Raw genomic sequence first — 14,808 nt, forward strand, 5'->3', positions numbered from 1 at the left:
TCCAGTTTCAAAAGACGAACAACTAGTGAGTGTCTGTGTCATTACTTGCATTAATACTACTTTATATTATAATTCACATCAAATTCTGTATGCAGAATGATTGAAAAATAACTATATGAACATTTAGATTGCACAACTGAAATTATGTAAAAGTGACATATTAATCACAATGGCAAATTAACTGGAAAGATCTCTCAGAAAATCTCCGACATCGTGGATCTTCAAACCACCTCACACTGACTCCAAAACAGAATGCAATTCCAATGTCTGCTTGAATCTCTACAGCACCGTGGCCTGTTCAACTCCTGCACACTCCTCCCTAACATTTTACTTGTTCTCTCGTCTTGTCATAAATGACAATTTTTTATTTTATATTTTCAACTCCTCTAAATGCCATTACTTTTCTGTTATCAATAGAGATCATATTTTATTTTTGGTGTAATAGATTCATACTGTAAATAGCAGTTTGCAGTTTATCTTCATAACCATCATATAATTAACTGATCAGTGTTTATTTGCATCTCATATAGTATTTTTAAATCAGGATGAACCAAAAATTTACATTTTTTCAAGAGGTCATCAACATGTATATTGTCCTTGTCTAACCCCTTGATTTACTTGAATTTAACCAGATATTTCTGAACACATTTTGATCTTTGTGTTGCATTTTTATATATTTCTTTCAATTAGAGAATGATATGCTTGGTGTATCATCATTCTTCCATTATGCTCTAAAAGAAATCAAACAACTTTATATAATCCTTAACGCTATATGAGTTTCATTAATACACACTATTCTTTTCTCTATGTTTTGGTTTACAATGAACATACTGCCAAAGCAAGGTCAGTTGTAAGAATGGTAGGTACAGCTTATAAGATGTACACCAACATGGCCTTTAAAGAGTACAAATAATAAATGATGCTTTCAGAGAGTTGTCAGAATTTTAAGTATTTCTCTCAGTGCTTAGGATGAAAACTGACATGTGAGATTTGTGCTTTATTGTTTGTAACATCAACTTTTCTGCAAAGTGGACCTCCTTCCCTTTGATTATCAATGTTTTGCCAGTGATGTAGCTGAATCATGAGCTGCTAGTAAGGGCAGGGAGTAATTTTACAATTCATAAAATTTTGACAATGGACAAGCAAGCATGATTAGGAGCAACAAGTGTGCGAAGTTGAGCAATTTGTGATAATCATATAGCATTTGAATAGGAATGTCATTTTCCATCATTTCCTCTAATGATGATGCAAAGTGAAAACATACATATGAAATTTTTGTGGCCCACTATTCAGGAAATCAAACAGGAAGGGAAATTCACAGGATGTTGGGCATCTCAATGTAATGCAGAATTTATCACTAGCTGAAGCAAGAGATGGGCCCACCAACATTAAAGGGAAGGACAGTGTTGTCAGGAAAAGTAGAATGGGTCAGTCAGGAGAGTTCAGTAACTTTTGAATGTGGACCAGTAGCTGGATGCCCCCTGAGCAACAAATCCATCGGGGACACTGCAACGCTTCTAAGGCTTGTTAATAATTATGAACGAAAACTCGCAGCTAAACCAATACCAAGCAGCACTCGTGTACTGACAGACAGGAACCATTAAGCATTATGAAGAGTAGTTTTAAAGCAAATCACACAAAACCAGAGCAAGGAATAACTCGTGAGTTAAAAAAATGCTTTGAATAGTCCAGCTAGCACAACTGTGCTTTTTCATGAGTTAAAAAGAATGGAATACAGTGCTCAATCACCTCTTCATAAGCTACACATTTCTGCAGTCAATGCTAAGTGACCACTGAGGTGGTGTAAACACGATGCCACTGAACAGTGGGATTGGAAATCAGTGATTTGGAGTGACAAATCACACTATGCCTGTGGCAGTCTCCACATGTAGTGGCAACACGAGAGTACAGAGCTAATAGTGTTACAGGATGGAGGTGTTTTTCGTGGCTAGGGTGTGGTTTCCTTACTGTGCTTAAGAAAACATTAAATGCAGAATGGTATGAACACATTTCAGCATCGTGTAGTGCAAACAGTAGAGAAAAATTTCAGAGGAGATGATTGTTTTTCTTGGCATTGAAGTGCAGCCTGTCATAAGGCAGCACCCATATGGCAGTGCTCCATAGACAAATGGGCTGCTCTGCGCAGAAACCTGACCTGAATCAAGGAGGAGCTAGAATTTCAACATCACTCCAAATTCCAGCATCCAACATCAGTGCCTTCTCTGATTTCAGATGCTGAGGACGAATGGACTGCTATTTCTCCATAGACATTGACACATCACTGAAAGTGTCCTTAGCAGAGCTCAAGCTATCATACAGGTACAGGATGCAGACACCCCACATTAATGTCCACTGATGTGTCTGGAAACTTTTGATCAAACGGTGTATACGTAGTAGTAGTAGTAGTCTCTCTCTCTCTCTCTCTCTCACACACACACACACACACACACACACACACACACACACACAAAATTATTTATGGGTTCAATTGGAAACAAGCAAGCAACAATTTTTACACATAAAGTCTTAATTAAGAGACAAGAAAACACACAAGTAAATACTAACACAGATGAAAGAGATCCCACAAATTGCTGAAAAATATAAAATATGTTGTGCTCCTGCATAATGCTGATGCACTGCAAATACATCACTCTGTTCTTTTCTTCAGATGACGTGTTGTTCAGGCAATTATTTTGAAATATACAAACACAATTTTCAGATTGTTATAATATTCCTGAAAGTTGCCACAATAGGTTGCACAAAATTTAAACAATGGAAACTCCAGACTGGAACAACAACAATATTAGGAATAGGATAGATTGTTACTCACAATAAAGATGACCCACAGAGTTGCGGACAGGTACAATGAAAAGACTGTTACAGGTCTGGCTTTGGCCAAAGCCTTCCTCGGCAAAGAAACACACACACACAAAAATCAAACAATGGAAAATCCAGGATGGAATGTAACAATATTGTGAAAAGGAAAGGATGCCGTTTGGACAGCGAATTCCAGGGACAGGGGCTACTTGAATACATTACATTTCATGTTTATGCTATTTTTTATTAGAGAGATATGAGGCCACCTTTTTTTTTTGTTGGAACCCTATATTAAATTTAGTGTAACATGATGGGCTTAAAAAGATGATTTCAAATATGTGTATATCGTAATATTTAGGTAAATAGTTTTTGAGACACAGATATGTTCTCACATCATGTTCGTCCTTCGAAGCAACGTCGTCCAATGCGACCTTTCCTGTTATGTAGAGTACATGCTAAACGTCGCGAGTCTGTCCTTACACAAACACGCCCATTTGTCCATAACAGTAATACATACTGCGATATTTTGTGCAAAAATTAACTGATGACATCGCACAAATATTATTCAGTTATTTGACAACTGTGATACCAAAATAGTAGACAACATACAGTATTAAAAATTACAAGATGTTAATTCATTTTAAGAAACAGAAATACAAATTTAAATGTGGAGGCCCTTATTGGTCATAATTATTTCATACGTATTTGTTTTTTATTTGAAAATATTTACTATTGATCACAATACAAAGCAAATACACACAAAGATGCAAAATACATACCGACATGATACAAAACTTTACTGAAGCATGTGCTCAAAATGCTTCCCCTCTGCTGCAATGCAAATTTGTAGTCGCCGTTCGAATGATTTGTGAATGGCTGGGAGGGTGTCACATGAGATATCAGCACATGCTACAATGATACGTTGCTTCGTATCGTCTGGCGTAGTTGGTATTTGAGTGTACACTTTATGTTTGATAGCCCCCACAACAACAACAAAAATTTCAAGAGGGATCAAATCAGGAGACCGGGCTGGCCACTTCACTTCAGCATGTCGTCCTATCCAACAATCTAGGAGCTTTTTATTTAACAGCTCTTTAGCCACACGGGAAGAGTGAACAGGACAGCTGTCATTTTGGAACCATATGCACTGACGTGCAGTTGGTGGTACCTCTTCCAGCAAAATGGGCACAACGTTTCAGAGGAACTGTGGATAGTTATTGCCATTTACTATACCTGGAATGACGTACGGGCCCACAATGACATTTCCGACGATGCCGCACCACACGTTAACACTCCACGGTTGCTGATGCTGTACCTGTCGAAGCCAATGAGGGTTCTCTATTGACCAGTAATGCATATTATACAAATTCACATTACCATGGTTGGTGAAAGTCGCTTCATCAGTAAGAAAAGCACTCGTTTAAAAAACATTGGATCATCTTATAGGTGCTGCAGAGCAAAGTGGCAAAATTCCTGACACCGTTCGAAATCCACACCGGAGAGTGCTTGATGCAATGAGAGGTGAAACGGGTGAAATCTATGCTGGTGCAATATGCGTAGAACACGTTCCGAGGCGATAAGTCACAACAAAACAGTAGGGTCATTATGTGCCAATGCTAGAACGCCCTCTTCATGTACCTCACCTGTTGCAGTTGTCTGCCTTGTCCTCTATATGGTGTTCCATGATCCCGATTCCAGCAGTATCTTGCAAATACGTGTAGGATGCTCATGATCAGCTCTCCATATAGCTTTACTGCTCTAACAGCAGTTGTTCTGCTTTCACCATACATTAGAAGCATATCTAACTTTTCTTCATTGGTGTACATGTCTGCTCCAAGAAACTCATTATCCCAGCAGCACATTTATATCCTTCTCTCCAGCTACCTTGCGCATCACCTTGTGGCATTATCAAGAAGCAGGAAAACAACGCCTTCCCTATTAAGTTCCTCAGTGGTCAAAAGGAAAGGTCGTATTGGACAACACTGCTTCAAAGGATGAATACAATACTGGAACAAATCTGTGTCTCAAAAACTATTCGCCTAAATATTGTGATATACACATATTTGACACAGTCTTTTTAAGCCCTTCACGTTATGCAAAAATTGAACATAGGTTCCATTTTAAAAAAGCCAAAGATGGCCTCATATCTCTGTAATAAAGAATAGTACAAACATGAAATGTGATGTACTCAAGTAGCCCTCGTCCCTGCAAAGCACTGTCCAAACGGATAGATTCAAGGAGTGTTATGACTTAGCTGCCTCAGCCTGTGTGTGTGTGTGTGTGTGTGTTACTTCTGATGAAGGCCTTTCTGACCAAAAGCTATATTGTGACAATCTTTTCGTTGTGCCCATCTGCGACACAACATCTTCATTATATGGTGAATAGCAAATTTCCTTTTCACAATATTAAAACATACATACATTCATACAAGCATGCAAACATCAGACACTCAGCCGCCACCATTGGCATCTCCACCTGGGAATTTATAATTGTAACAGTCCGTTTGTTGTGTTTGTCTGCAACTCAACTCGTCATCTTTACAGTGATCAGCAATCTGTCCTATACCTAATACTGTTGTTTCACAAAATTTGTGGTACAAAAGGTTTGTATTATTTGAAGAAGGCTATTCAGTGCTCAACATAGCTCGAAAAGCATCTCTCTGCATCTCAATGGTGAGGTGCCACAGTATGGAGCTATACGTCATGGGGTCAACCATCATTCAGCCGCAGGATTCTGTCACTTACCATTTCTTACACCTGCGGGCAATGTGAAAACCTCTGAATTGCAGTGTGGTTAAGAGCCGATATTAACCTGTAGGTCCCCACGCAACTGGCTCGCTCCGTCCGTATGAAGGAGGGAGGCAATAGCACACCACATCCAACAGGACCACGACCAGAAATCACTGTAGCATTCATACCCACCTTCAGGGCAATAAAACTCTTACCTCTTACGACGTGAGAGCCACTACTAGCCAGTTTAAAAATAAACGGCATGTTTATCAAGTTGAGAAAATTTTGAATAATCTTGATAAAGTTACAAGTTGTTGTTGTTGTTGTTGTTGTTGTTGTTGTTGTCTTCAGTCCTGAGACTGGTTTGATGCAGCTCTCCATACTACTCTATCCTGTGCAAGCTGCTTCATCTCCCAGTACCTACTGCAACCTACATCCTTCTGAATCTGCTTAGTGTACTCATCTCTCGGTCTCCCTCTACGATTTTTACCCTCCACGCTGCCCTCCAATGCTAAATTTGTGATCCCTTGATGCCTCAAAACATGTCCTACCAACCGATCCCTTCTTCTAGTCAAGTTGTGCCACAAACTTCTCTTCTCCCCAATCCTATTCAATATCTCCTCATTAGTTACGTGATCTATCCACCTTATCTTCAGTATTCTTCTGTAGCACCACATTTCGAAAGCTTCTATTCTCTTCTTGTCCAAACTAGTTATCGTCCATGTTTCACTTCCATACATGGCTACACTCCAAACAAATACTTTCAGAAACGACTTCCTGATACATAAATCTATATTCGATGTTAACAAATTTCTCTTCTTCAGAAACGCTTTCCTTGCCATTGCCTGTCTACATTTTATATCCTCTCTACTTCGACCATCATCAGTTATTTTGCTCCCTAAATAGCGAAACTCCTTTACTACTTTAAGTGTCTCATTTCCTAATCTAATTCCCTCAGCATCACCCGATTTAATTTGACTACATTCCATTATCCTCGTTTTGCTTTTGTTAATGTTCATCTTATATCCTCCTTTCAAGACACTGTCCATTCCGTTCAACTGCTCTTCCAAGTCCTTTGCCGTCTCTGACAGAATTACAATGTCATCGGCGAACCTCAAAGTTTTTACTTCGTCTCCATGAATTTTAATACCTACTCCAAATTTTTCTTTTGTCTCCTTTACTGCTTGCTCAATATACAGATTGAATAACATCGGGGAGAGGCTACAACCCTGTCTCACTCCTTTCCCAACCACTGCTTCCCTTTCATGCCCCTCGACTCTTATTACTGCCATCTGGTTTCTGTACAAATTATAAATAGCCTTTCGCTCCCTGTATTTTACCCCTGCCACCTTTAGAATTTGAAAGAGAGTATTCCAGTCAACATTGTCAAAAGCTTTCTCTAAGTCTACAAATGCTAGAAACGTAGGTTTGCCTTTTCTTAATCTTTCTTCTAAGATAAGTCGTAAGGTCAGTATTGCCTCACGTGTTCCAACATTTCGACAGAATCCAAACTGATCCTCCCCGAGGTCTGCATCTACCAGTTTTTCCATTCGTCTGTAAAGAATTCGCGTTAGTATTTTGCAGCTGTGACTTATTAAACTGATAGTTCGGTAATTTTTACATCTGTCAGCACCTGCTTTCTTTGGGATTGGAATTATTATATTCTTCTTGAAGTCTGAGGGTATTTTGCCTGTCTCATACATCTTGCTCAACAGGTGGTAGAGTTTTGTCATGACTGGCTCTCCCAAGGCCGTCAGTAGTTCTAATGGAATGTTGTCTACTCCGGGGGCCTTGTTTCGACTCAGGTCTTTCAGTGCTCTGTCAAACTCTTCACGCAGTATCGTATCTCCCATTTTGTCTTCATCTACATCCTCTTCTATTTCCATAATATTGTCCTCAAGTACATCGCCCTTGTATAAACCTTCTATATACTCCTTCCACCTTTCTGCCTTCCCTTCTTTGCTTAGAACTGGGCTGCCATCTGAGCTCTTGATATTCATACACGTGGTTCTCTTCTCTCCAAAGGTCTCTTTAATTTTCCTGTAGGCAGTATCTATCTTACCCCTAGTGAGATAAGCTTCTACATCCTTACATTTGTCCTCTAGCCATCCCTATTTAGCCACTTTGCACTTCCTGTCGATCTCATTTTTGAGACGTTTGTATTCCTTTTTGCCTGCTTCATTTACTGCATTTTTATATTTTCTCCTTTCATCAATTAAATTCAATATTTCTTCTGTTACCCAAGGATTTCTAGCAGCCCTCGTCTTTGTACCTACTTTATCCTCTGCTGCCTTCACTACTACATCCCTCAGAGCTACCCATTCTTCTTCTACTGTATTTCTTTCCCCTATTCCTGTCAATTGTTCCCTTATGCTCTCTTTGAAACTCTGTACAACCTCTGGTTCTTTCAGTTTATCCAGGTCCCATCTCCTTAATTTCCCACATTTTTGCAGTTTCTTCAGTTTTAATCTACAGGTCATAACCAATAGATTGTGGTCAGAGTCCACATCTGCCCCTGGAAATGTCTTACAACTTAAAACCTGGTTCCTAAATCTCTGTCTTACCATTATATAATCTATCTGATACCTTTTAGTATCTCCAGGGTTCTTCCACGTATACAACCTTCTTTCATGATTCTTAAACCAAGTGTTAGCTATGATTAAGTTGTGCTCTGTGCAAAATTCTACTAGGCGGCTTCCTCTTTCATTTCTTAGCCCCAATCCATATTCACCTACTATGTTTCCTTCTCTCCCTTTTCCTACACTCGAATTCCAGTCACCCATTACTATTAAATTTTCGTCTCCCTTCACTATCTGAATAATTTCTTTTATTTCATCGTACATTTCTTCAATTTCTTCATCATCTGCAGAGCTAGTTGGCATATAAACTTGTACTACTGTAGTAGGTGTGGGCTTCGTATCTATCTTGGCCATAATAATGCGTTCACTATGCTGTTTGTAGTAGCTTACCCGCATTCCTATTTTCCTATTCATTATTAAACCTACTCCTGCATTACCCCTATTTGATTTTGTGTTTATAACCCTGTAGTCACCTGACCAGAAGTCTTGTTCCTCCTGCCACCGAACTTCACTAATTCCCACTATATCTAACTTTAACCTATCCATTTCCCTTTTTAAATTTTCTAACCTACCTGCCTGATTAAGGGATCTGACATTCCACGCTCCGATCCATAGAACGCCAGTTTTCTTTCTCCTGATAACGACATCCTCCTGAGAAGTCCCCGCCCGGAGATCCGAAAGGGGGAATATTTTACCTCCGGAATATTTTACCCAAGAGGATGCCATCATCATTTAATCATACAGTAAAGCTGCATGTCCTCGGGAAAAATTACGGCTGTAGTTTCCCCTTGCTTTCAGCCGTTCGCAGTACCAGCACAGCAAGGCCGTTTTGGTTAATGTTGCAAGGCCAGATCAGTCAATCATCCAGACTGTTGCCCCTGCAACTACTGAAAAGGCTGCTGCCCCTCTTCAGGAACCACACGTTTGTGTGGCCTCTCAACAGATACCCCTCCGTTGTGGTTGCACCTACGGTACGACCATCTGTATTGCTGAGGCACGCAAGCCTCCCCACCAACGGCAAGGTCCATGGTTCATGGGGGGAGTTACAAGTTACAAGTTAGGAATTTCAAATCATATAATCGTTTTTAACTGATTACATTATGCTCCTGACACACTTACACTCAGTGGAATGTATACTTTATGAGGACACTGAATAACAAGCAGCATAAAAAATTATTACATCAGTACAATATAAATAAAAACAAATTATATTAAACAGTTTTATTACAAGGAATATTCGGTGATAAATAAATACAATTTTTGATAACTTCTCGGTGGGGTCATTTCACAAGACCACGTGTCTTCATCTTGACAGATTTGACAAGCTGTGATAACGTCGTGTCCTTCTGATCGGTATTACTTTGACGTAACTTCACCTCCTCCTGAAAATCAACATGTGCTCATTAAACATGCTACGTATCGCACACAATTAGGTGTACAAAAAAAGTAATTAAGTTGGACATTCAGAATAGAAGAATATATTCCTAAGAAGGTAATACTGGCCACCTTGATAATACAGCACAAACATCAACAAGATAATACAGTACAAACATCAACAAGTGTTCAGTCTGTACATGGGAGGACTCTCAAACTGATATCAATTTTCTACTTTCATCATTATATGTAATCCACAAGTCTCATAGGCTATAATTTTAATTTTAGAGATTGTGAAAAAAAATTACTTCAGAAGAGCAATTTTTAATAAAAATGAATAATGCTGGGTATTTTTATACACTGCCCCAAAAAAAAGTAGATCACCCAGAAGAGGTAGACAAAACAATACTGAACTTCAAGGATTGAGATGGTTGTTGTTGTTGTCTTCAGTCCTGAGACTGGTTTGATGCAACTCTCCATGCTACTCTATCCTGTGCAAGCATCTTCATCTCCCTGTACCTACCGCATCCTACATCCTTCTGAATCTGCTTAGTGTATTCATCTCTTGGTCTCCCTCTACGATTTTTACCCTCCACACTGCCCTCCAGTACTAAATTGGCGATCCCTTGATGCCTCAGAATATGTCCTACCACCGATCCGTTCTTCTAGTCAAGTTGTGCCACAAATTTCCCTTCTCTCTAATTCTATTGGATACCTCCTCATTAGTTATGTGATCTACCCATCTAATCTGCAGCATTCTTCTGTAGCATCACATTTTGAACGCTTCTATTCTCTTCTTGTTCAAACTATTTATCGTCCATGTTCCACTTCAATACAAATACTTTCAGAAACTACTTCCTGACACAGAAATCTATACCCGATGCTAACAAATTTCTCTTCTTCAGAAACGCTTTCCTTGCCATTGCCAGTCTACATTTTATATCCTCTCTACTTCAACCATCATCAGTTATTCTGCTCCCCAAATAGCAAAACTCCTTTACTACTTTAAGTGTCTCATTTCCTAAACTAATTCCCTCAGCATCACCCGACTTAATTCGACTACATTCCATTATCCTTGTTTTGCTTTTGTTGATGTTCATCTTATACCCTCCTTTCAAGACACTGTCCATTCCGTTCAACTGCTCTTCCAAGTCCTTTGCTGTCTCTGACAGAATTACAATGTCATCGGCGAACCTCAAAGTTTTTATTTCTTCTCCATGGATTCAGATGGTATGTGATATTATTTCAGTAATTAAATAATTGAGTCCTCTCCAGACCTTGGCAATATGAGCCCTCTTACTAATATAATTTTGCACCCATTCTGGTCTAGATGAACGCATTGATTCAGTTGCAAAAGGTGTCCTAAAGCTGTGGTATCCTCTCCTGACGTAAGCTGGCCCGCAACTGTCATAACTGGTCCTCAATACCTCAGATAGTATTGCTGGGACAGAATTGGCACCCGAGCTGGTCCCACACGTGACCTGTCATGGACATATCTGGGGCACTCAGTGGCCACAGGAGTACCTTCACATCACACAGAAAGTTCGTAGAGACACGTGCAACCCACGGACGAGAACCATCCTGCAGAAAGTGGCAGCATGACGGTCCTGTGGAAAATGGCAGCACAATACTGTCAGACGGGAGGTAGCACATAAAGCCAGACGATGTCTGTAATGTACTGTTGTGCTGTCTCGAGTTCCCTCGGTCACTACCAGCCCCGACCTGAAATCGTACCTCACGGCTTCCTCTCAGCAAGACACCAGGTTCAGCATCACTGTGCCTTTCCAAAATACTGGAAGAACGGAATCTCTCCCCAGATCAGCAACGATTGTCATGAGGTGTAGCCCAGAATGGTGGTTCATCCTCGAATGCAGTGCACTGCCATTTGTCTGCAATCCACTCTTCCCCGTTAAGGCACCATCCAAACGTGGCCCTTTGTGCTGTGGTGTTGACAGCAGCCTGCGTGCGGGGTAGTAACTCCTTAGTCCGGCTGCTACCAGACTGACCAGTGGTGCAGGTTGACACAGCTCGTTGCATGGAATGCTCTACTCATTCTCAGATAGCACTCGGTCTACAGTGTGGCACTCCTACCCCGGGATGGACAAATGGGCTCGACCGGAACCTCGCCTGCCCTAACTTACCCGTGCAGTCCAATATTGGGCCACTGTCGCATCCAAATGTCCTACAAATGTGAATATTGCAAGATTCGACCAGCCGGCAAAGTGGAGATCCACTACGACCCCCCCTTTTCAGACTCTTGTCAGGGAGCAATGTACTGTCTCACACGAGTACGCGACTCTTCATCATCTTTTGCAGATATCACTTGGTATCTGACACCGTTTACACCTCTTACGTACTGTACTGAGTCTGATAACAACACTAAACACAACCAACACTAATGCTCCATGATGACTTTCCTACCTGTCCCAGAGAATTGTACCTGCAAATCATTTACACACCCTTGACAGTATGTATGTGTAGGAACTTACACTGACATCGGAAGTGTCTACTGGGTGCTTCACTTTTTGTCAGGCTGTGTATGTAATTAACCACAAAGCTGCTAAACAGTTATTGTTCTGCAGTTAATTTCAACAGTATGTTACAGTGTGGCACATATTAAAAGTTTAAAATATCGTACAGCACATATCCATAAATGTCCATTTTGTACACTAACTTGGTGCTGTCAAAGTAAGTGAGCCGAGAGTACAGCAAGCCATCACCTAATTGTGAACACATCTGTAGTATGCCAAAATTTGGCATGCTGCTATGTTCACCCATATAGAATATGCGGACACGTTGCTCATGTACTGGCACTGTAATGGCAGTGCCCGTGCAGCTATGACAGAATACCAGAGACGCTTCCCTGATCAGTGAACCCCCTGTGACAGAGTATTTCCCTGGGTTTTTTGAACACTGTGTTAATCTGGAACACGGTCCTGGGGCTGCTCGAAGGGGAACGTGCAAGCTACACAGGTGGATACGCATGTAAACTTGTCGCTCGCATCACCAATGACGCCGTTGCCCAAATTAAAACCTGCTGAGACGACATTCGATGGGGAACACGACATACCTTCTGATATACTGTCGAGTGCCGTGCGAGATTGTAGAATGTTTTGAACGTGTCATGTAGAATGGCTCAATCATTTGTCTCACCACTATGCTATCCACTACAGCACTAATGCAGCATTTTGGTAACTAACATTCACATTTGTCTTCATAATCATCCAAGTATTGTGTAGTCTTCAACCAGCTCCAGTCTGTAATGACTGAAAATCGGACACATATTCGTAGGACATTTTCAGTTTATTTTCACCTGTAGAATCACCACACAAACTGAGACAAGTAAATGAACAGAAGACACGTGTGGCTGCAAATGTTGGGAAACACACCAAATTTGGATGACGAATGTCGAACATGTAACATCACTAGATGATGTACCTCTCCACATGTGCAGCAGCTGGGCTTGGGAATCCTATCCTCACCAATGGGGGCAGTACTATGCATTAACATTAAAAATACATTCTGTTGGAGAAGGAAAAGAATGTGAAAAGGTTTGTATGATCTTAATTCATGTACAAAAAAGTTGTTGCCTGGTTTTCTTCACTGGCAATTAACGAATATTTAAAACCTGTACTGAGAAGTTATTCTGCAAGAGTGTTTGTGCTAGATGCTTATCATGTTAAATTTTATCCAGATCATGTTACATAGCAGTTGAATCACTCATTTAGTGAAGTTGAGAAAAAGTGAAGTGGATTATATGTTCAAGACTGACAATTTTCGGTAAAGTGGGCCGTGTCGTCTGAACGAGACACAGCCGGGACAAAAGCACCACAGGAACGAAAGATGCCAGCTGGCGCTAGTGCCTCAGAGACTCGCCCCTTGTGCGAGTTCCGCCAGCGCTACAGGCAGTACTGCGGATGAAGATATCGACTTCACCTCACTTGATTGCCGGCCAAGTACAATTCGCCGACGATCGGACGACGACAGACGGAAGCCTACTCAGAAGATAGAAGAGCAGCTCTCGCCCACTCGGTTACAGACAGTTGTACAGGCCTGAATCAGACGGGGAACATTGCTCAGCGAACTCTTAGAAGTGGACAGACATTTGTTATAAATTGTATTTGATTGGTAATGTGAAGTTTATCTACAATTGTTAGCCCCTATCCATTGTGGCCATTTTTTTTATATATTATGTTATATGCAGTGTTGCAGACTTAATCATTCAACAAACCACAAAGATAAGTAAACCTTTTTAACTCATTTGTGTTACTTTGTAACTAATTTGTCGGAGTATTATACAACCTTTGTTCTCCTATCCTGTTACCTGACGCTGGGGCACAGCTGCCTAATAGTGGCAGGGAGAAATCATCTTAGCAGTGTCCTGCACCAGAAGCCGTTTCACGACCTCTCAAACTCAGCCTACTGCAACCGTGGCAACTCTGCCTCCGCAGCGTAGCGATGGGGGTTTACAAACTTGCCTACGGGGGCTTTACAAAAAAGTTACTTTGGGTTTTGGAGGCAGTATTAAAATTAACAATCAATCTTGTAAGGCTATTACATGCTCTTTAAGTTATCTAGTTTTCAAAATGGAAAAGTTGTAATTTTCTGACGTTGATGTAATGTTAGCTCAGAGATCTTAGTTACTACTTGCACCCATCACTGATTGGTTGTGCATGCTAATATCACTGGTTGTTTTAGCAATGGAATATAACAACTATATGCTGAGCTGCGGAAAATACACTACTGCTTGAGATTATGAGCACATTTATCTACAATAGTTATGCAATTACTGCCCACTAGTCATATTAAACAAGAGCCTGTTACGATAAAGTATTTCTTAAGAAGAGGCGACTGCGATATGACCCGATCAGTATGGGTGGAACAGTTCACAAAACTCTCTTAAATTTATGGCCTTAGCTGGATAATCTAGCCAGTGTGAAGACTAGTTAGCCACTAAGAACATTGAAAGACTGAACAGGTCAACATGTAGCATCAGAGTTGTTAATATTCTTGGACATGTGTTGTTATTAAAAAATTACGAAGTCAGTTTGACTGACAGACACAGTGAACAAATAGTATGTGCACACTGACCCACTGCAATAAACAACATATTTAAAATCATTTTTTTTTTTTTTTATTCTTGAAAACCACAGCTTCTAGCAACAATGTTTCAGAGCACAAAATTAAAATACACTGAATTTACTACAATGAAGACTAGTATTCATATTTTCTATAGGACTAATAGTTTGCACGTTGTGAGGAATGGAAAAAATCAAAGATTATTAAAAACAGCACTTTAATGGTTCGAA

At 40.3% G+C, this 14,808-nt stretch overlaps 1 protein-coding gene across 2 annotated transcripts in view; it reads right to left on the reverse strand.

Annotated features, from left to right (window-relative positions):
* Positions 1–9,331: 9,331 nt before the first annotated feature.
* LOC126291907 (ESF1 homolog) overlaps positions 9,332–14,808 on the reverse strand; it is a 72,895-nt gene continuing 67,418 nt past the window's right edge. For both annotated transcript variants that reach the window (XM_049985639.1, XM_049985638.1), the window contains exon 11: positions 9,332–9,507. In XM_049985639.1, the coding sequence (XP_049841596.1) occupies positions 9,406–9,507 (102 nt within the window). In that variant the 3' untranslated portion in view covers positions 9,332–9,405. The remainder of the gene's footprint in view (positions 9,508–14,808) is intronic.

The sequence above is a fragment of the Schistocerca gregaria genome, chromosome 9 (genome assembly GCF_023897955.1).
Source record: "Schistocerca gregaria isolate iqSchGreg1 chromosome 9, iqSchGreg1.2, whole genome shotgun sequence".
In the NCBI taxonomy this organism is placed as follows: domain Eukaryota; kingdom Metazoa; phylum Arthropoda; class Insecta; order Orthoptera; family Acrididae; genus Schistocerca; species Schistocerca gregaria.